At 39.3% G+C, this 24036-nt stretch overlaps 1 protein-coding gene across 1 annotated transcript in view; it reads right to left on the reverse strand.

Moving 5' to 3' along the window:
• The window catches only part of CDH2 (cadherin 2), a 115149-nt gene that overhangs the window by 16796 nt on the left and 74317 nt on the right, over positions 1-24036 (reverse strand). Inside the window, exons 3-14 of the mRNA XM_066562682.1 lie at positions 21368-21594; positions 19402-19548; positions 18161-18316; positions 16635-16779; positions 15407-15579; positions 10337-10474; positions 9791-9976; positions 7644-7900; positions 6169-6311; positions 4745-4978; positions 4195-4428; positions 2831-2970 (exon numbers count right to left, since the gene is read on the reverse strand). Coding sequence (XP_066418779.1) covers positions 2831-2970; positions 4195-4428; positions 4745-4978; positions 6169-6311; positions 7644-7900; positions 9791-9976; positions 10337-10474; positions 15407-15579; positions 16635-16779; positions 18161-18316; positions 19402-19548; positions 21368-21594 — 2180 coding nt within the window. The remainder of the gene's footprint in view (positions 1-2830; positions 2971-4194; positions 4429-4744; positions 4979-6168; positions 6312-7643; positions 7901-9790; positions 9977-10336; positions 10475-15406; positions 15580-16634; positions 16780-18160; positions 18317-19401; positions 19549-21367; positions 21595-24036) is intronic.

Here is a 24036-nt window from a genome sequence, read left to right on the forward strand (position 1 = left end):
CAGGATTTTAGGCATGGTGCACCATAAAAAAAGTTAATATTGATGCAGAGCATTTTCCTTTAATTTGCTGATGACTTATGGATCCAAGATTGACACAAAGCAATTTTTCTTGATTTTAATAGAACAGTGGCAGTTTTACTCTGTGAGGTCTCATTCTGAAAATACATTTTTGATGTTAGCCCCGTACTTTTTTAGGACACTCACTTTGATACTTGAATACTTTCATTAACATTGAAAAAAACACAAAGATCTTTCTAGCCAGTATCTTTTGCCCACAATGCTGCACGCAAGTTTGCTTATGCAGTATTTTGCTAAGCCATGGTTTGCAAAAAATGAGATTACTGCTTGCAGAGAACTTGTTGGGACATTTGAAAAGCTCTGCATTCTAAGTTCCGAAATCTCACATAAATGTGTGCAAAACAAAATAAACCCCAATGAAATATCATTCCCCCTCTTTCCTCTGGGCACAGAGGATGAGGAGGGCCAGGAGGGAATCAAGACGAAACAAATCTAAGAATTATTACCATCTAGTTAAGTACAGAAAGAATTTAGATTTAAAAAAATGTCTAACCAAAATAAAGTAAAATAATCTCCCTGAAAAGCAAGACAGAACATATTTACATCATACATTGTAGACAAGAAAATAAGATGAAAAGTTTGTACTCTCTCTTCATCCATTCTGCATAGGAACAAATTCCAAGCTTTGAAGCAATGGGAGAACCTACCACTATTTTTGCCTACTAGTGGTATAAAACTGGCTACACTAGAAATGGTAAAAAAGCTTGTTACACTTTGTCCAAGCTGTTCTTTTCTGGACATGTTTTCGACATTTAGAGTGTGCAAGTGTGTTTTAGACCCCCAGAGACTGGCCTATTGTCAATGGATCAAAAAGGGGACCCGCGTACCTGAACAAAGTGGCTGCAGTGAAGATAACTAAACTGCAGTAGTGGCTTTAAATTCATCTTTAGAAAGTAAGAAGGGGGTTTGTGACTAAAAACCATTCAATCTTTTGTAAAGCCCTTAAAATTCTCTAGGTTTAGATGCTTTCTATGTCCACTGTGAGAGGAAATGGTCCTAATTTCACATTCCTTACTGTTTTCCTGCCAGTGCACCCGTTGGCAGTTCTCCTTTCTCTGCGTGCAGCACGTTCATTCACTGCGATTACGGATGCTTTACATCGCCCCAATCTCCACGGCACTCACAGGATGTCTCACTCCCTCCTGCCACACCACCCTGACTATACCTCTCACAAAGACAGCACTGCCAGCTGGAGAGGAGCACAGCACAAGATGGGCAGAGGAGAGACTTCAGAACCATTCCTGTTTTGCTGTCATTGTACACTGTTACTGTGGTTAATGTTTCTGATCTGCAGCACAATCCCACCCAATGCTACCCTACCATCACCTATGGCTTCCCAATGCACTATACTCAGAGAACCTTACTCACTTCTGTCCTGAGGGTTGTGTGGACAGTAATTAAAAATCAAAGATCCATGACAATTGCTGAACAGATCCCCCAGAGAATTCAGGATGAACAGGAGCTGGGAATATGCGAACTGAAAAATTACTTCTCACAGGACTGAGTTTTCCTAATTTTCTTTTAAGATTGTAACTTTTCTGTACAACAACAGATGCACAAACAGGATGCAGTTCTTGTACTGAAACTATGTACAAATAACTGGAATACATGCATAGACTCAAACGGCTGTTTTCACTTTATTTAACATAAGCATTTTTCAAAAACTGCATAAACTGAAGTTTCCTTTGAAAACTGCCTAAGAAGAACATTATGCAGAAAAGCTAGGAAGTAGGAACAGTACTTGGGGAAATGCAGGAAGCATGGAAATTACTAAGGGGAACACAAATTTCAGATAAACAAACAAATGAGCAGAAGGAAACTATAGAAGTCTGCAGCAGTGAAGGGAGACACTTTTCAGATAACTCAAGTGCCAGATGACTGAGACTGGGGATGTGTGGAAGAATTGCACTTAATTTTTCAAGGCTTTTAACTGGAAAATTTCTTAGACTCTATTATACACACTGTTCTCTTTGTAATTACTACACTCACTTCTACCATTGATAATGTGCATAAATCTGCTGTTTGTCATGTTCATAACGCACTTAATAAACGTCCTCTAAAGGAAGGAAATCACACTGCTTGAAAATCCACTAACTTGGAGAGAGAGGGGCGAAAAGACACTATTCTTAGCATACACACATCACTCCTAGTCCTCTGACATATCAGCAGTGGTTCAACCAGAGGTGACATGAGAGTAAATGCACATGGCACCTGCCTGGAAAAGTATTTGAATAAACACAGATGTGCCCTGACAGCTACTTGAAACCTAAATGCTTTCCAAGCCTGAAATCCCAGTGGTGGCAAATCTGTCAATAGCCAACATTACTATTTATCTAGAAAGGCATTCACCCACCATCAAGAAAGGGCTGTATTTGGTTTCGATGATATTAGGCACCCTGCACTCGTGTTGCTGTACAAGTTCCCAGACAGGGAGCGAGGAAAGTTTACAGACAGCAATGACAGTAAATGTTAACTTTCATTTAAATATAACAGCCTTAGCTGGAATCTGGTCAGAATGCTTTTACTGCAAGAGGACAAGATACTGCTTTTATATCTTATCCAAACGGCAAGCAACTGGTATATTAGTAATGGCAAAAAAAAAAAAAAAAGATAAAGCAATGTTTTATTTAAAGTTATTGCCTTCAGTACTTAATGTAAAAATTAGCTACCTACCAGAGTGCTTCAATGTAAACAAAACAAAGTGCAGTGAGAAGTGTAAATCTATACATAAAACCCATTAACCTTTCCTCACCTGATCTTCTTCTCCACCCCCTTCTTCATCGTATTTCAGAATGTTGTCCCTCACATCATCTTCAGGATCAATCAAGAGCTGCTTTGCCTGACGCTCTTTATCACGGCGTTTCATCCATACCACAAACATTAGAACTAAAACTGTAACGCAAAAATGGAAGAGACAAAACCACACCTTAGTTCTGGACCACAGCCATAAAAACTGTAGAAATTGTGTGAAGATTTAAAAGAAGAAGAAAAAAAAAAGCAATGAAGTTGGATTTGACTGTTCTGGAGGTTTTTAAAATTAATAATTTGACAGAAGGCAGCTTAAGTAAGAGATGGTTTAACTCAGACCACTACAGACAATTCAGTTTAGAAATCAATCACATATTCAAGGTTGTAAGTAACAAATCCATTCCACATTGCAAAATAAACTTGCCATGAAAAGAATTAAGAAAGACTGTGCTTCATAAACCACTATATTCAGAAAGAAATCTTTCCTTCAATAAGGCTCTGTTAGTTTCATACCTAGCATTTAAAAGATTTTTTCTATCAAGAAAGTAAACGCACTGTGTGCTTGTGTAAAATCATGTGCTTATCCAGGCTCTTTTTTTTTTAATTACTCCTTTCCATAATTTTCTATGTTCTAGATGGGTGCATAGTGTACTATGACCAGGCTAATCTCTCCCTTGTGTTCCACTACAACAGGCAATCAGTTAACTATAATGTGTAGGAGAGCTAGCTAATCTAATTATCTAATTTACTCCACTGGACAGACACTTACTCATGATTTTTAGTCATTTCCCTTACTCAATGCACTTCACACAAAATAAAATGGTACAGCTTTATGCAGTACTTAAACATACACATCATTGCAACATCTGCCTTTCTTGTCAGGCCTTACACGAAGGACTATGATGCATTATTTTCCAACAGAAATTCCTACTTATCTGAAACACAGTGATAGTAACATCAGAGCACTCCTTAAAAGCATTTTTACCTGCTAAGGGTGGCACCAAATTGCACAGTACTGGCAACACAAGACAGATTAGAAGCCTGGGGACTAATCACATCTTCAACCTGGCCACTCACTGATGTAACACTACAAGTGTCTGTGAGTATAAATGGAAAATATCTTTCACAACCCAATGCAGGGCTTTGAGTGCCAAACAGGTGCTAGCTGTACTCTGTCCAACTCCAAATCCTGTACTATCAGGAAGTTTTTGTACTTGTCCGAAACACTGAAACATGCAGAAACAATTCCTAGACCTGAGCCTTCAATAACTCCCCTGTCTTTGTCAAGGTACCTGATACTAAAATAAGTAATATTGTACTTGCAAAACAAGAGTAAAGGAGTTAAAATTAAGAGAGCTATCTACTCACTGAGCAAGATGATGATACAAAGCAGAATTGCAATGATGGCACCAGTTCCCAGCCCTGCACCAACAATCCGGTCAACATCCGTGCAGTCTCCATTTAAGTCACACTGGCAAACTTTCACCTTCAGCAAGGAAGTGCTGGATGCATGTGGATTTCCAGAATCTGTAATTACTATGGGCACGTCATAGATACCGGCCTCCAGGAACCGGATTCTTAAGGAGAGCTGGGCGTGATCGCCTGCGTGTGAAAATAAGGTGCTGGTTAAAAAGTAATATATTGCTCACATGGGATTAAAACAGCATTGGCAAAAATAGCTCATGTTTCAGCTCAGTGTTAACTTCTTGCTCAAACTGCTCTGTGACACTCAGGGTGACAGACTTCCTGACTGCTGTGATCATCTTTTCTTTCTTAAAATTTCTTGTCCTCTGGGGAACTTACACTAAGGTGATTTCTTGTTCATATCAACCAAACTCATGTATGTTGTGAAATACCACAGAGAAGATATTTGCAGAAGTTTCTTTAAAACTATGAAGATTTCCATAATGTTAATTACCACTAATTCGAACAATGGTCCAATTCCTCTTAATACTAGCAGGTGTGTCAGGCAGTTCAAAGGCAAACGGGCCTGCATTTGGATCTATGTCAGGGTCTACAGCAGTGATGTTAATAGCATTAGGCTGCAGTGTTTCACAAGTTGTGGCTTCTTTTGGATGCACTTGGGGGGCATTATCATTGATGTCCAGCAGGTATATCTGAAGTGTGCCAGTTCCACTCATTGGGGGTATTCCTAAAAGAAAACGAAATAGCATTAAGCCTGTTTCCAGTTGCAAAGTTATTTAAATGAAGCTGTACCAACACACTTACATGTTTACCTCAGTTTTGGGATTCTTTTACAAAACCAATCTAACACTGTCACTGGCCCTGCTGACACAATAATTCTTATGTAGTCTGCACTGAGAAAAATGGCCCTACTCAGCAAAATTCAGCAAATAACTGCAGATCCATAGATCATGGACTCACTCACTTCACTGACCAGACAGACAGTTAACCTCCAGAGATGGTCCACATCAAAGGCTTCAAAGAAGGTGCAAAATAGGGATGGTTTGTCCTCTGGAAAAATTATTTCCTAACTTTGAAGGCTTAAGATCATCCTTTACCATAAATGTGCTATTTAAATTCTTTCTAATACTGAGTTTCATCATGCTATTTTTGGACATTCCTGCCATCTATATCGAATGTGTTATGCTTCCATAAATCTTGTGGAATCACACACTGGTGTGATCATTTGGCACTGAATTTTTCAGTATAACTAGCAATGGTTCTCATTCTACCTCCCATAATCTTCCAGTTCCATTTATCTCCTTTCTCCAGAACAGGGCCAAAGTATAGAAACAGTTGATATAGCTTCCAGTTCAGAAATTTTTACTATGTCTTCTTTCCAAGGCAAATAGCCCCAGTGTTTCAGTTTTCCCTTATAATGTGAGAATGTCCCTAACTGTGCCTGTCCATCTTTCTGCTATCAGCTATGAACAGTACAGCCCTCCAGCTGAAATCAAAGGACTCATTTCTGAGCAGTGTTAATTGTCATTAACAATCTGACAACAAAAAGATACTTTTCCTTCTGCACTGCAGCAGCCTGAATGTGGGAAAATACAAAGCCCCTCCAATGACACATTACTCCCCATAAAGCCCACTCATGCTGTGCATTCACTCAACCTACCACACTCCCATGCAGGGCTTTTTCAATTTGCTGTCAACACAACTACTGTAACCAAGACAGTGTTTTTCTTTAAACTCAGAGAATTATTCTTCAGCCATTTCCCAAGTAGCTGGGAAATTATACATGGTCTGATAGTAATACAGACTTCCAACGGGATGTATTCTAAGCATATCCTGTTTTCTGCCCCTAAAACTGAATGCCATTCAATCACAAAGATGAAAAGCTTTTTGAAAAAAATACACAATATTGATACATACCATTATCAGAAGCAAGAAATGTTGCATTATACATATTGTTTTGCACATATATTGACTCTCTGTCCAAAACAGCTGTAGTAGTTATTTGTCCATTAACAGGGTCAATTTTCAGCCAATTTGCAGGATCTGAAAGTTTTGAGTACCTGTGTAATTAATCATAAGTTTACGTTATTTATCTAGCAACATAAAAATTGACAACAAAGACAGTATTGGTATTTTAATTTGTATTCTGAACATGTTTTTGGAATTTGAAGACAGTATTTTATTTTCCATAATAAATTTCCATTTATCAAGCCCTGTCAGTAAATTTCTTGGAAATACATAAACCAGTCCTGCATTTCGATTCTTCAAGTGCCTTGCCCTGTAAGTTATCATGTAACTGGAGGAAATCATATAATTACCATAAACTATATAACATTAATACTCAGACTCAATTAAAATATTCAGTCAGGATCCTCCTTGGTTCTTCTACACCTACAGAGCTATTCATACTAATTTTCATATTGTCAGAGCGCTGAGAGCAGGAGAGAAGTAAAAACGGATAGTGTTAGTTGCACTAACTCACATTGTTCTAGCACTTCAGTATCACTTCATTTTCAGAGGCCCTGGTTTTACTGCATGTTTTTCATCTTAATTTGAAAGAGAACTGACTTTCAAAACCATTCTTCTATCTGATAAATTTTCTCTTTGACATTAATCACATGCAAGCTATCTTAGTATTGAAGTCCTCATGCTGTCATTTCTATGATGGTTATGTCCAGAAATGAGCAAAGTATTACAAAGAGCTAACCAAATATCAAGAGAATATAAAATTGCAATCATCTTTATTTTGGAAGGAAAGACAGTACAGAAGTCCTGGAGTTTCTTCTACATTAGCTAAAAAAAAAAAGAAGCTGTATAAGGTGAGTCCTGACCCACGGGGAGTCACAGCCTTAATTTGCAAATAACGCCCATTTCTTACATGAGGCATACTTGTGTAGAAAAGTTTTAGACATAAGAAAAATTATGATCAAATTATGATCATAGCTGTCCGTACAAGAATTCACAGACAGACAACACCTCCATTTTGCATTACTGGAGAAAAAATAAAAAGAAAACCCTTCAGATTTCATCAACAATCTGACTTCGTTGCCCTGTGAAAATTACTGGTGAATTTTAATTGCAAATTATCTTAATTCACAGAAGCACGTGCCTGCCCTGACTGAATTTGCTGGGATAGAACATATACTTTACCACAGATGCATAACTGCATTCTATCTTGATGCAATGGGACTTAGGATGAGAAAACAACCCAGCTTACACACCTGGTCAGTTCACCTTCTCTACAGCCAAAAATCCCTTTGGAGAAAGCTGCACAAAACCCACAGGATGTGTTGGCACAGCTGTGTGCTACAGTAAATGCAGTCATTTCACAAGTCACCTCTTTGCTCCCCCCCCCTTCCACAACACAGATATTGCAAAGTGCTTATATAGACCTTAGGGAGGTTTGCTGCATGTAACGATCTGGGTCCTGAGCAGTAAAAGTTGTCAACATGCTCCCAGCCATCAGCCCTTCTTCCTGACGCACGAGCTTGGGGTTTGGAACAAAATATGGGGGCTCATTCACATCAATGACTGTAATGGACACGGTTGCTGTTGACTGAGGAGGATGCTGAATCCCCTTAGCCAAAGGCACTTGATTTTCTGCAGCTACGGTAAGTACAAACATCCTGTTGGTCTCGAAGTCAATAGGCTGGGAAGAGCAAAGAGCAAGTGTTAATGTTCACTCACAGTAGCAATGGACACACAGTAACATTTTAAAATTAAGCACATTTTTGAAGATTACTTGTACTTTTCTGAAAAATCAGCACAGAGTCTGAAGAGAGCACAATACCATCACCTCAACACAAGCCCATGTGTTGGGGTTTTGCTTAGCAGCATGTGGCGGTTTCAGTTCTGCACACAGCAGCAGCAGCAGTTTTGAAGTCAGAAGAGCTAGAAACCTTTAGAAATCATTCTGGGATTTAACCTACTCTGGTACTGCCATTAGAGACAAATGAGGAAACTAATAGTTTAATCACAAAATGATGAAGGAGCTCCCAGGTTTGTGCCAGGCACTCAGATGAGCCTCCTGATGATCTCTCCTAGGGACAGAAAGCTGCCTCTTTCTGTCAGAAGGATGGAAGTTTCCTTCAAAGAAGTTCATGACTATAGCTATTCCCATAGATCAGAGATTCTCATGTCCTCAACATCTCACTAGAAAGACTCTTGGTAATCCCAGTCAACCTGTTTTCTGATATACCTATAGCTTCCACCTTCCCAGTGAAGATAACCTTCCATTTGGAGAGTTCCTCAAGAGCCGGAATTCCAACTTAAGAAGATCTAAAAACAGTGTGAATCTAGAGTTCCTCTGTCATGCTGCACAGGGTTGAGGCATTCCTGGAGACAGGATTTCCCTTTGTACTATGCACTGTACTACTCACACAGATCCCAGATTGGAAGAAAACCCTGTACCTTACTGGGGCAGTTGGCATGTGACAGTATGAAGTAAGTGACAAGAGACAATCTAATCTTCATTACAGGTTGACAGATCAACTCATTGCACTGCCAAGAGAAACTGTAGGCAGCTTTCCAACTCTTCCCGTGTCTGGGCACTTAAAGGAGTGCTAAAAAGCACAGACACTCACATAATTCTTCTTGGAAGACTGCAATGCAACAATTGGTACCTCTGGGGAAGAGCAGTTATAAACCAGAGACAGTTCTTAAAGAAACCCACTGTGAATTACTATTAATGCTGCATGTAGGTTGTATCTTTTTGTCACCTAGATACTGGGAGGATTAAAATCAAACAAAATGAAATTAAATAAAATGAAACAAAATGAAATAAAACAAAACAAAACAAAAGGAAAAGTGAATTTTTTAATTTCCAAATGGGATTACTGGCATTGCACATTTGACTTTGAAACTGATCAGCCAAAAGCAGAGCAGGCCAACTCAGAGATGAGACATTTATCAGTGGGTCATGAGGAAAGGTGGCTATTGCCTGGCAGGTTTAATTATAGAATCACATTGTTATTATCACTTGAAATAAGTCATCCCTCAACACAGAGCTGTGTTGGCTAGAGAATGAAGACAGACAGGTTATTCCATAAAAGGTATTTAAATGAGGTTTTAAAAATAGCCAGTCTTTAAATGTCTCTTGTAGAAGTACCCTCCCACCTATTATTTTTTCCTCTCTGATTGTGCTTTGACTGCTTGTATCTCTTCCTTAATGGAACATCTTGACAGAAAATGTGCAGACGACACGCATGACTACTAATTGAGGAGGTAGGAAGTTGTTTAGACTAGCAAAAAATACTAAGCAGACACTTTTCCACAGAGTAATTTCTAACTTTTAGCAAATAAAGATTCAAGATTTTTAAATTCTAATAACCTAGGCAGATTTTTAAAACTGAGCAGGCGGAATACTATTGATAGCATAAGCAAGGTAACATTAGAAGAGACAGACTCAATTCCACAAGAAAGGGAGCATCCGTTTTATTCCAGATTCATGCTGGCCTCAGGAATTCACATTTCCCACATTTTGGTGTTCTCCCACCTCTTCCATCTCTGCTGAACTCTCTGAAAGGCAGGCATGCCTTACCTTTACGACAGTGACCAGCCCGTCGTTGCTGTTGGGGTCGGTGAGGATGGTGAAGCGGCCGGTGGGGTCCCCCCCGGTCATGCGGTACATGGCATTCCAGGCCGGCGTGTGCGGCTGGTCCTTATCTGTCACCGTCAGGTTCGCCACGATCACATCCACCCTGTTCTCCGGCACTTCCCCATAGAACTGCAGAAACCATGGAAACACTTCACCTCAGCTCGGGGAGCATGCAAGGGCCACACCAGGCTGAACATTCATCAAAGCGGGACAGCCCACCTCTCTTCACTGGAGCTCTGATAATTTATCTAATGCAGTTTACCTGAGGCCACCCAGAGAACCAATGGCTTGATTCCCTTGTCAGCTTTTGCCTTTTGGTCAAAAACAGAACACAGCATGTAAGGAATATATATTCTGCACATATTTTGATTCTGCCTGCCAGTACAGTATTTAATAAGTAATAAATATTTACTGTCTGTGAATATAATGAGAGAAACAGAGAAGGGTTATAAATACACAATCCTTCAGTAACTCCTATCCTGTACTTACAGTCATGGCAGTGAACTCTGGAGGATTGTCATTGACATCTGTCACAGCGATGACAGCAGTTGCTGTGTTTGAAAGACCATATGTTGGGTTTCCTTCCATGTCCGTAGCTTGAATTATTAATGTATATTGTTGTACTTTCTAAAACACAAAATGACAACATAAGTTTTAGACAAAACTAACATTACCATAGGACAGCAGGTGTTCCCAAAAATTGCACTCTGCTAAGCAACGGAGCCTATCACACTGTTTATTCTAGTTAGCATCACCCAAAATGACAGGAGCAAGCAAAGTTTGTGCCACAGGAATACAGCAGCAGGTTGCTTATACTGAACTACTGTTTGACTTTCTTCAAAGACCATCAAGGTTAGGACAGGCTGACTACTTCCTACTCTAATAAATCAAACCACTTTAGACAGTTAATGCATGATCACAGGTTTAACAATGCTTTTCAAACAGCGAAAAGAGAGCCAGAGTGCATTTTATACTAAAACAGGGAAAGTCCTCAAAAGCATTTGAGAGCACTGAGCCAAGGTAGGTTTGTTGGCCAAACGGCCACAAGTGCCAAGGTTTTGTTTCAGCCAAGCCTGAGTATAAAACTGCTGCTGCAACTTCTTGTGATCTCTATGGAAACCAAAGATGTCGAGGCCAACAGAGATGAGTAAGGGCACTGGAGAAAGGGGGAGGGAAGCACCAAACGGGCTATTTCCATAAATGTTAAACACCCTGGCTGAGTATGGCAGCCATGGGCCCCCTCTCCCCCCACTGCTGCTAACGGCCCTTGAGCTGGGCACTCACTCCCCCCTCACAACTGGACTGGGGCCAGCGCCCCTAAGCACCCGAAATGCCTGGTGGAGACCTGACCTCAGCCTGGTGAGCTGCTTAAAACAACATTGACAAGGTTCTATTAAAAAAAAAAAGCCATCATAAAGATGTTTTCTGTGTAGAATTTCTGAAAAGTTTATTTTAACTCATTGCTCTCAAATATTTTAACTAATTGCTCTCAAATATTGTGCATGCTCCTTCATTTTTTCAGTTCATCGTCATTCCTTGCAGAGAAGTGTTATCATCCCGTTCTTCCCAAAAGAAAGGACACAAATATAAGGAGCTGCTATTACTTTGAAACAGCACTTTCACAAACGGTTTACTAACACTGGCAAAAACATTTTGGCAAAATAAAAATATTTCAGAAAGAGCCTATTTTTATGTTTTGGGGTTTTTTTTGTTCCACTTGGTACACTATTTTCTTCCACTGTCTAAAGAGGGGGGTATATGACAGATTACTTCTCATGAAAACAATTTATAGAATCATGAAACCTGCTGAGTTGGAACAGACCCATCAGGATCAGAGAGTCTAACTCCTGACCCTAAGCAGGACACCCCTAGAATCACACAATTTACAAAAAGGAATTACAGGTATTGATACAAAAAATAAGCAAGGATAATTCCATGGGTAGTATTTAGCTTTCTTTCAAACTTTGGCCAGACAGTACGATAGACATGAGAGGTTTAATGGTTTGCAACATTTCCAAGCAGCAACAATGAGTCATGGAATAGAAAGTTTTAAAAATAAGCTCTATGGATCTTTATTGCCCACTGAAGATAACGATTTATGCTCATGACTTCTTTCACACAGAAACCCTTACAAGACACCCTAAATGTGAATTGCTACATACGCATCCCACAATTCTTTAAAAAAGCAAGACTAGTATTAAGTCTACAGAAATGCAGTATTCTGTTTGATAATGCATAAATATATATATGTAGATGTATATGAATTTTGGCTCGGAAAATATACTTGTAAACTGACCTTCAATAGGCTTTAAACATCTTAAAGGTTTGCTTCAGGACACCAATAAGAGTAGCAGTCATGAGGGAATCAAAGAAATGCTTTTACCACTGTCATCCAGGAAAAAAATCATACTTTACTTACTGTGAAGCAATAAAATCTAAAGCAGTATTGAAGCAAATCTCACTGCCATATGATTCTATATTATTGAAACAGCAGGTGCTTCTGATTCATCTGGATCTTAATACATTGATCCCAAGAAGCAAATTTCATTAAAGAAAACTCCATTATTATTACACAGAGACTCAGCTTCCTTACAATCGTCTTACTTAATTCCAACAGAACCACCACACTAAAAACTTCCCCAGAAAGTGCCCCAAAAGACAGCAAATCAGTGTTTTTGTTTGGTTCCTTGTTTTTTTTCCCCTCTTCCCAGCACTCACATAAAGCAGATAAACTGCTAAGAGTGAAATTTCAGAAATCAAGAAGCACACAACTTTCCAGGCATGGGGAAATTGGGGGACGTGGTCTCTTTTTACTGCGGTTTGAGAAGCAGCCAGGAATGAGCTGTGGAGCATGTGTCAGCAGCCTGCACAGAGACTTAGCAGCAACACATCTAAAAGCAAACTGGCAGCTTCAAGAAAGAACGCAGACCTCATCAGTTCACATCTTTCCACTTCAACAGAGGCCAAATAAAAGACCACTTCACTGAATTAACCTCACGTGAGGCAGGAATGTCAGTGTGTAAATTTAAGTACCCTGCCTGACTTCTTCAGCACCTCCAGCAGTAAGGCAGATGTTTTAATGCCGAAGTGAATTCCACAGCAATAACGGAAGAAATAAGAGCAGCTGGATCTCATGAAACAGCATCTTTTGAGATAACAAATGAAAGATTTCTTCTGCCTTAAGCTGAGTTTCCTTACCTAAGCAAATCTCCTCCTGTGCATGTTAGCACAGATAATGCATTGTGCATGTTAATCTAAAATACCAGCAGATGAGGACTGCTATCAGAGGAACCACTTTTTTTTTTTAATGCCTACAACACTTATGCTCCCATAAAAAATGTGTCACATTATTTAAGAATTTAAAATTCTGCCTAGCATTTTATGACTTTAATTAGAGCTTTATCAAGAGAGACAAGACTTAGAGAAAAGAGTGGAAAGGCAGAAGTGGGCAGACCAGCTGGGGTACACGGACAACAAGGCACTCCCCAGCTCACTGTCAGAAGACGATTCAGCTTTGGCTCTCTAGACTCCCAGTCATTTTAATTTAATTGACTTCCACAAAATGACTCAGGAAATGGAGGAAGCAAAGCTTGGGAAGGAAACCATTTTATTTCATATTAGTCTAATTTAATATTTGAATGATTTAACGTTAATCATTAATATCCAACATGTTCAAGAAATGTTTATATATACCCATCTGGGTGTCAGCAGAGTGATCCATCAGGAAAACTAATGGTGAATGACAAGGCTTTTCCAACTGTTAATGTGAGGGTCTAAGCTCCACAGGCAGCTGGTTTCTTCCAAGTTAAATCCCTCCAGTATAGCTAGTCACCAAGTGATAAAACCTCAAGAATTATCGCTATGTCCTTCTGAAAGTTCATCTGTCAAAGATGACCAGGGGATTTTAAAAACAAGGGCAAAGCTGCCCATCATTCTTTTAATTTAACAGGGCCATACTGTAAAGTTCAGGGTTTTCCTTTGCTCAAATCCCTTCTCTTCAAAACCAACTTAAATAGAATGAATGTTAATAAAACCTCAAAAATTAATTGCAATATCTAACAGTCTGTTTAGCTTTTCTAATCTTCTGATTGCCCCTTTCAAACTGAAATGCATCAGAATATTAATAGCAAACACAGAGCTTCAGAAAGCATTTTTATTCTCTATTTTAAATAACTATAAACAAGCAGCTAAAAGATGAACAGCAAACCCAGTACTTGGGATTTAATGAGCTAAAATGAGGTTAGTAATACAGAAGTTGAAACAAGATGTATTCAAAAGAGGTTTGTTAGGATTTTATAGCTTGTTTATAAAATAATGCTTATCTCTTCTGAAGTTTTCAAGTGGTTTAAAAGCACAGTTAGTGTGACAGATTTGGAGTTGGGAGGGAAATATTTTTATTCCCAACCTCACAGATGGGTGAATCAGAGCAGAGGATCTGGCACACTCCTTCTCCAGTGGTGGGCACAGTGAGGAACTGTCTAGACAGGATGCACCTTGCTCAGCACGTAGCAGTGAATTACTGACAGATTATTTCTTTTTGCTATTATTATTATTGCATTGCTCTGCTTTAGTGTGTATCTGTTAGATGTATCTGTTTCTTAAGAGCAAACAGGCTTATTGGATAAGATCCTTTCCATGACCCCACAGAGCCAAGAGTAACTACGTGTATGGAACAAAGGTCCAATTTTCATCCCTAACATAATTTTTCTCCTCTGAATTTTGTACTCTGAGACTAGGAAAACAAGTGGTGTCAACAGGGTGAAGAAAGGGAGTAAGTTAAGACTGGGGATGGGGAGAAATATATCACAGCATCATGAAATTGTATGGACTAGAAGTGACCTTAAAGATCATCTAGTTGCAGACACCCAGCCCCAGGTAGGGACACCTCCAACTACACCAGGTTGCTCAGAATGCCATCCAACCTGGCCTTAAACACTTCCAGGGATGGGGAATACACAACTTCTCTGGACAACTTGCTCCTGCGTCTTACCACCCTCACAGTAAAGAACTTCTTCCTTTTATCTCACCTAAATGCACCTGCTTTCAGTTTATAGTCATCTCCCCTCATCCTAGCTCTATATGCCTTTATTAAAAACCCCTCTCCAGGCTCCCCTCTATGCCCCATTTAGGTACTAGAAAGCAGCAATAAGGTTTCCCCAGAGCCTTCTCTTCTCCAGGCTAAACAGCCCCAGCTCTCTCAGGCTATCTTCATAAGAGAGGTGCTCCAACCTATCTTCATAAGAGAGGTGCTCCAGCCTACTGATGATCTTCACATCGCTCCTCTAGACTTGCTCCAGGCAGGTTCACTTATTTCCTGTGCTGAGAACCCCAGATCTGGATGCAGCACTCCAGGTGGGGTCTCAGAGGAGCAGAACAGAAGAGGAGAATTATCTGCTGGCCATGCTGCTTCTGATGCAGCCCTGGATATGACTGCCTGCAGGTGCACATTGTCAGCTCAGGTCCAGCTCCTCACTCACCCTCTCACCCACCCACCACCCTGAGCCATAATCTTTACAACATTAAGTGCAACCCAGCCCACAGGATTAAGACCTGCCCTACCTCTCTGTCAAGCCCAGCTGCAACAGTGATAATGTCACCAGTTTCGTTGTTGATTGTAAACATGTTTGGAGAGGGGCTGCTCGGGGCCTGGGACAAGATTCTGTATCTCAGCATCCCATTCTGGGCATTGGGATCATCAGCATCGATGGCAGTAACTGTCATCACGTAGGTCCCTAGCAGCAGGATAAATAATTGATGTTATATCAACAGTTTACACTCAGATTATACAAGATCACTTTACAAGCAGTGGTCAAAGCACATATTTCTTTTGGTAAAATCTGCACATTCCTTCTTTACTTAAAACAAACTGGCTTAAATCAAGACTCACCAACAGAGTAATTAAAATACATAAGAGGAGATAAAAATACTCTATGTTTATAAAAGACTAGATTTGCTTATAACTGAAGAAGCTACATAAACAATGAAACTCTACAGTTCTGCCACAAATAACATTTCTGTAACAAAAGAACATCTCATGTTTAGATACTTATGTTATTAATTGGGCCAAAGGAAATATACTTATTGTTCAGAATTGGTGGACATACTGATAGTGACTGAAAATCAATATAAATAATACTCTTTCAAAAGTCTTTGAGGTAGATCTCAAATGCCAAATAAACACTGCAAAGTTAGAAAACACATTTCTGGTGCTAACCTTTCATTTTGCACTTCTGACAAATTAAGGAAGTGGTTTCAGCCATAGTGCAAACTTTAGTCTGTGCTGATTAGAATTTTAATGAGATCTGAACAACACTTAGGTTTTCTCAAGAATTCAAATGACACTGATTTCAAATCCCAGTATTTGCAAAGCCTCTGGGAATCAGAACTAGAACTGTATCTAGTGACATTTCAGAAATCTCTTATACCCTGACCTGTCAACTAAATGAACATCAATGTCCATCATAAAAATAAATGTAAGAACTGTGATGTTATAATTAGGATTTTGAAAACCATAAACCAGAAGTCTTACACTTAAAGCCTCCCCTGGTTTTAGTTCATTCACATAGCAATTTTGCCTTTTGGAAATGAATCCCAGCATGCTAAAAAGTGCATTAAAAATAGGGTGAAATAAGAAGATAGAGGATCTGAGATTTTGCACATCACACTAAAGACACTTTTCAAAGTATTACAAGGTCTGAACGCACTCCCTTCATCACACCTTCAAAATGATACTGTAAATATGATACTTCAAAATAATACCTCTGCCTCCCAAAAGCCCATATATTACCTGGCTTTGATCCTTCAGGGACTGTGCCATTCCAAACCTGGTGTAAGAATTCAGGTCTATTGTCATTCATGTCAATGACATTAATAACAATGTCAATAGGATTTTCCACCTGGTTTCCATTTACATCCACTGCATGTGCTCTCAGCTGCAAAAATCATTAAAAGTATTAGAATTTGCACAACATACAGGTGCAAATAGATATAATAATAGTGACAGGAAATTTCAGGCCAGACATTTTTAGCTCAGTGTATTTTCTTATCTGCCACTGCTCCTTCATATCGACGTTTTAAATTTCCAAGCTGCTAATGGAACTGATGTTCAGACTTCCAAACTATTCTAAGTTGCAGACTTCCTTCCTTGATTTGATGAAAATTATTTTAGATCATTTAATTTTGATTACTACTAGTGCCTACTGTCATATAGAATTCTGTTTTTAATAATGGCTATTAGAAAACATTCTCTATAAAGATGGAGATTTAAGTGTAAATCTGTGTATTTAGACCACAGCATGGCCACTGCTAGGGAAAAGAGCAACTTTCTCCTGTAGCAGTCCTGCTGATGCCCATCATGTACATACACACACACGTATCTTATGGCTACAAAGCTACTAGAAAGCATCAAGATGGCATTATTAACTCACCACTCTGGTAATGACTCATATAAATGTAAATTCCTAAGTCAGTAAATCCTGAATCGCCAATGTCAAATTCTCAGTTAAAATCTTATGGATGCTAGAGCTGTTGTTTGAGAGCCTTTCACCCACACCTCCCCCCCAGATGCTTCCTGCTGTGTCCTTTGTTTGGGAGCAGCACTCAAAGAGTTCCCCAGAGCACAAGGTAAAGAGTGTTTTAGTGCACAACATGCTGGAAAACTCTCTCCAGTTTTCACTCACCCAGGAGCTGGGTGATTTCAGCATGGTTTCCCAAAAGCACAGGAAACTTTAGGTCACAGCCTGCTCTCCCCATCTTCCTTGCAACTTTCCTTTTCCACTGGTACTGGAATCTGTGGTCTACTTTTTCAATTTCTTTCGAGCAAAGAATATCATTTTCATAAGCTGACAGGCCTAATTTACAATTCTATTAAAATGCTTAGATTTGGCCCTAAAATAAAAATTGGTATGTTATTCTTCCCATCCATTTCTCAAATCACAGCTGCTGCTGCAATTCTAATAGCAGTCACATCCTAATTTAAGTTGCTGAATTAAAAATAAACTTCTGGAAAGTATACAATTCAGTGGAGACTGTGATCCATGGCCTGTACTTGAAATATAAGCCACAGTACCCATATTTCCATATTTTAAAATTACTTTACCTAAATACATTTAATCACTGTTTACGTATGTTAATGTACTTAAGCTGCTTAAATATAGTAAGAGTTAGCCTTATTAAGTACAATAAATACAAATCTGCTACAAACTCCTCAAATCATATCTCATACAAAACTAAATGCTGGCTGCTCAAGTCATGTTTGAAGCAGATGTTCATCTTCAATTTGATAATCTGATTTGTGGTAAATTAAACTCTTACATGAAAAGAAGCAATCTGCTCCCGGTCTAAAGGCTTTGTGACAGACAGCTGTCCTGAGATGGGGTTGATGATGAAGATGCCTGTTGGAGGCTGGTCAGCTCCTGGGCCAGTCACGCTGTACCGCAGAGAAAGGCTTTTATCACGATCAGACCTAATCTGTGTGTCAAAAAAAGATAAAGTTTACATTAGCTACAAACAAGTGCAGGATGGGACTGCTGCTGAGACAAGCAGCAGCTCTATTTATCTTCTCCTTGCTCCTTAAGATGTACTTGCAAAAATAAGTATTCTGGAAATGGTACAGAGTTGGTGTAAAGTTGGAAGTTCTTAACAGCACTCTTTGTTAGAAACTGGTCAAAGGATATTCAGAAATGTAAAATTATCCCTGTTAATTTCTCAAAATAAAAATTATTTGTGTTAAACAAAAACAAGCAAATATTTTAAGCAGAATTGTTTAGATCTTAGAGAAAACATATAGTATCCTAAAATTACACATGAAATAAAAAGCCTGGTTTATGCTTTCCCCTTTCTCCGATACCTTCTCAGCCCAAAGCTACAGGCTCTCTTCCATGACAGGCCAGCTCTTTAGAAACTCACCATTTTTGCTTAAACATTGAACTTGTTTCATATTCCAAGGAAACAACTGAAGGGAAGTGCATCTCTGAGGAGCAGCTGAATCACCAGTGCACACATAAAAAAGAACAGAGTGAAACTGCGTCCTATAAACTTGGGCTAATGTTCTGCCAAGTTCCAACAAATTGATCATGACCAGCCAGTATCATGTGTGGAAGCCAGCCCAGAGGAGGCTGGCTCCTGCAGTGGCTCCTTGCAGTGGCCACTTCTGGGCAGCAGAATCCTGTGGAAGAGCTGCTGTCCTCACCCCATCAGATACAATTTCCTTTGGTCTCCTGGCGCACTCTGCTTCCTGCTCACTCCCACACCATTTCCCAGGCAGAGAACTCCAGTGCAGGAGACTGGAAAACTCCTGAACCAGCAGAGATGCCCCTTAACACACTTACCACGCAAAACAAGGTCATCTTCCACCAGTAGAGATGCATAGGAACAAGTTAAACCCCAGGAAATTAGATGCATCCCAGCATGCAATGCACAGGTAGCAACAAGAAACCAAAAGACCCAAAAGACTCTGATAAATGTCTGGATGATGAACAAGACATCATTTACACAAAACCTCTTCAAGAGCTCTCTGAGGGATACTGAAACCACACTTCTATTAACTTCCTTACCCTAACTAATTCCTGAGGAAAAGGTCCTTTGGAATTTTCTGGTAGGTTGATTGGAGGAATAACCCAGTCTCTCTTCTGCCTCTTCAGAGGGCTGCTGTGCTTGTATTGTTGCCATGGAAATATGATTTCTTCAATTTTCCTTTGGTCCTTTCCCAGGTTCAAGATAAAATTAAGCACATGTTAGAAGGAGAATTACTAGCAGACATTATAAAGTAACTCAGGTACAATTACATAATTGACTGAAAGACTGTCCTTTCTCTGTGTTCATCAAACTGTTTTATTTGCATTCACAGTGCAGTTTGAAAATAACCAATATCATTTACAATTTCACTGCCAAAGTTTAAGAAACCTTTTTTTTCCCTTATTTAACTAGGAAGAGAAAGGGAATTATAAACCATTTATAACATGGCACTAACTGTGTAAACTATCTGGCACTTTCTGAGAAGTAGTTAACATTTTGCAGAATTTAATAGTATTCCTTAATGCATTTCTCATTAGCTAGAGCTTCAGTTCAGGTAATGTGCTACTGTACTCTAAATTTAGATCTGGGTGTGCTATAATGTAATTTGAGTTCCAAGAGAAGTTTAATACATACTGGTAAGGAATGTCTCAAATATTTATGACCCTATTAGATCCCATAGAATTAATGCTGTAATTATTTTAAACCTATGTCAGCCATGATGGATGCAGTAGATGACCCACTTTACACACTGGGCATTAATCTCTGCTGGGTGTCAACATTCCCTTCTATATCTGCAGTTATTTCATCCTTTGGATGACAGCACACACAGCTAGCTAGCTTGCTTAAGGTTAGAAACAGGGTGACAAAAACATCCTCCAAATCTTTCAAAAGAACTTTTTTTTAATCTAGGCAACTACATTGCAGAGTACGAATGGACACCCAAATGAAGGCCAGATTCTACTCCTCTACATTCTGTTAATGGTAAGGACACCTGAATAGTGGCTTTGGAATAAACAGGGCATGCACTGGCACATCTAAGCATCTGCTCTTTTACAGTGCTTCTACAAACAAAATGACAGTATTTCCATTGTTAAAATCATGCCTTAGCAAATTTAACACAATCACCAAGTAAGCAAACAAATGAGAATTACACACAGTGGTCTCCAGCGTGTTCTCAGGAAAAATGTATTGCATAACCACATTACCTACTTTTAACATGATGCTTAAATCTTAAATGTGTACCTATTATAGGTATGTTAATCTATGAATACATTTTGTTCTTTATCTGTAAACTGAACACTTCTCCTTCACTAAGGAGAAGGCAAGTAACAGTAGGCAACAGGTAATATGACAGAAAAAGGTAAACAAACTAATATGCTTTTCTAAAGTAAACACATTGCTAATTGCACATTGCTAGGTCTGATTTTTGTTACAGTACATGGTTTATCCTATGGCAGCTTCCAGCAGAGGGAGACTATCTTCCTTACCAAGTAGTGCTGGAATCATGAATAATTTACAATCTCCAATTTGATTATGACGGGACACGACAAAGCCAATATTCCCTGCCAGAAGTGCTTTCCCACTTACTGCTGTAAATCTACAGTTCCCATCTAATAAATGTGACTGATGCATTCTATCACAGATTTGTTTATTTTGCGGTTATATTTAACCACTTGAATAAATACTATAATACTTTCAAGCAATTTAAAATAAAGAAATGGCTGTGTGAGACTTAAATTCAGGTATAAATCTCAAGCTATACAAACAAAAAGCTCAAACACAAAGAATCCTATATAGTTAAATAGGCATGTCTTTTCATGCCTTAGCAAAACTACAGAATAAAAGATGATCAAAGTTCCTTCTAAAGCTCCAGCTTTGCATGCACTAGGTGTCCATTAATAAGCTGATTCACGGAGAGGTGCATGACAGGCAAAATTAAACCCCTATTTTTATGCCTCTTTGTGGAGATACATTTATACAGGCTGCATTAAGCTCTTGTTTTACCTTTTCTGAAGCCCCTGTGAAGGCTGGTTCAGGGGTTAGCTTCACCCTCATTTGCCATTCTTGCTGTGTTTCCTTGTCTTGAGCAGACACGACAAACTCCGTGGGCTCCGCTGAAAGCTGAAAGCTTCGCTCTGCATAGACCACACCATCCTCACCTACTCTGAAATCTTCTGGCTCACTGCTACCAAAGTGTATTTTTTTGTTTCCATCACAGCTTCGAAACCTCACTGTAAAACAGACGTAAAATGGCAAACATAACAAAATTGAAAAAGCAGCCCACTTGAATTTACTGTGACACCAATGCACTAAGAACAAACTCAAAAGCAGAGATGCTTAACTTGCTGCTGCTACTATCACATGCAGTTACAAGTTAAGACTTGTACTTTACCAGTCAGTCCCTGCCACATAACAATGATATTCTTCTGTGGACTGCTAGGCTGAGATTTTAACCCTAGACAGGAACAGTCTCCTGCCCACAAACCAGCAAGAAAACCAACTCCTTCCATGTCCTAAGGTACACTTCAGTCGGTTGCTAGTTGGGTTTGCATCTCAAGCTTCACAAAGATCTAGTCAAGCTGAGTCATTAAAAATGCTCAAAAAATTTTATTACACTGCAATCATAACTGCAAACACAACTGTGTTTCCAGCACGTTCTCGCTGCTAGTGGGGGTAAGGCAGAAACCCTGAAGTATGTTAAGAATATTAAATTCTGTGCCCACATCAGCCTGTGATTCAGCTGTGCCATCTCAGGAAGATTTCTTTTGAGCTCTGGGACTGAGTTTCCTTGTCCCTCATTGACAAGGTGGAGGAGGCAGTAAATGCCTCACAAAGAAAACCCAAGTTACCGACCTTGAGTTTTTCTTTTTGTTTGGGTTTTTGTGTTTGTTTGTTTGGCGTTTTAGGTTGTTTTTGGGTTTTTTTAAGCTATGTTCTGTACCACACATGTCCCTTTATCTACTTAGGAATTACCTATTCTTGTTTAATTCCCTCCTCCCTCCTTCCTTTTGTTGTGTCTGAAAGACACACAATGGAACAAGAAGTCAGGAAAACCGAATGTAGAGATAATGATGTGTTGTCCACAAAACAGAACTGGTAACAGGTTACTGCCATATCTACCCAATTCTTTTCACCATCAGTTATCTTCTGGGTTACTGCAAATAATAGTAAGTAAAAAAATGAAAGTGTGCTTTTATAACCAATGATCACTCTTTAATGTTTCCAAAGCATTATGAAGTATTTTGATTGTATGGGCAATAGAAGTGCAAAATACCATTATGAAGGTTGTGCTGAAATCCACATAGTGAAGATGAAGATGAAATGAGGCTTTATGCCTCATTTCAGTTATTGCACTTTTTATATTGTGCTAAACCATGCAAAAACTATTTAGCTTCAAAACCTAAAGGTCCCTCACAAGAAAAATCACTACTAAATGTCATGCATCATGTGCTTTCTTCTGTAATGCACTGTTTTCAGGAAGGTACTAAGAAGAATCATAATTTTTTGTATTTGAACTTTAAGGACCAGGCTGATGTTCACATGAGAGATTAAATTTCTTTCCTTATTGCACCCTTCCAGTTATCCAGAATCCCTCATTTTCCCTCTCCTGACAGAAAAGACTGTATTTTAAAAGAGTGCATCAGATAAAAAAAGGAGACAAAGCACAGCACCACTCTAAATAAATGATACAGCATCAACCTTCTTAATCGTAATCTTGCTGAACTGGGCAGGGATAGTGCTCTTTCCAGACAGATCACAGAGTTTGAAGTTCTTTTCCTGTGAAAGGCCAGCCTCCCCTTGGGGAGAAGAGCATGCCATGTCCACAAAGCACTGAGCCCTGAAAGAACAAATCTCCCTGGGTAAAAGGCTCAAGCTTCACCAGCAGGGCTGCTCCTGTGATCCTCCTTGGAGAGGTTGCCTCTGGTCTTCCTCATAAGCAAAGAGAGTGGTTTTCTGAAACTCTAGTAAATACTCAGCCTCTAGTGTAAGCTTTCATATATTTAAGAAATTCCTATGGATCCTCAAGTCCATCCTACCTGCTTTATCAGGTACAATGACTTCCTTCCCTATAATCTACAGGCTACAGGTCTGCAGAATTTGGAGACGTCAGATCCTCTGTTTAGCAGGTAACATGGGAGGAGAAAATTGGCAGGCAGAAGTTCCAGTTCCCAGATGTTAACCATCCCATTGACCCCCTGCTTTTTTCAACATGGGCCTTGCAGCTTGAGTCAGCTCACTGCAACACTTGGTTGAAATGCTACAGCCAAATGAGAACATGCATGACTCTAAGCCAAGAATATAAAGCTACTACTTAAAGCAACTACTCCAGTATGTAGAAATTATCACAGTCCTAATTCTGTAATTCTTGCCCAGCACAGAAATAAAAAGATGTACAAGAACAGCTTACTCCAAAGTCACTATGTTTAACAATAAAAGAATTTAATGAATAATCAATGGACTATTGAACAGTGCTATTTGTACTTGGTTACACAGGCACAGACAACTCAGACCTCAAGCATGGAGGAAGCTGGACATCCTTAAAATGCCACCACTGTTCCCAAACAAACCTCTCAGAAACAGTTCACATAAGAAAAAAAAACAACCAAAAAACCAGCAGCCAGCAACATAACCCATAGCTCTGTGCCTCTGCTAACCTCTCATCTCATCTCAGC

Source organism: Molothrus aeneus, chromosome 1, assembly GCF_037042795.1.
Source record: "Molothrus aeneus isolate 106 chromosome 1, BPBGC_Maene_1.0, whole genome shotgun sequence".
Taxonomy (NCBI): Eukaryota; Metazoa; Chordata; class Aves; order Passeriformes; family Icteridae; genus Molothrus; species Molothrus aeneus.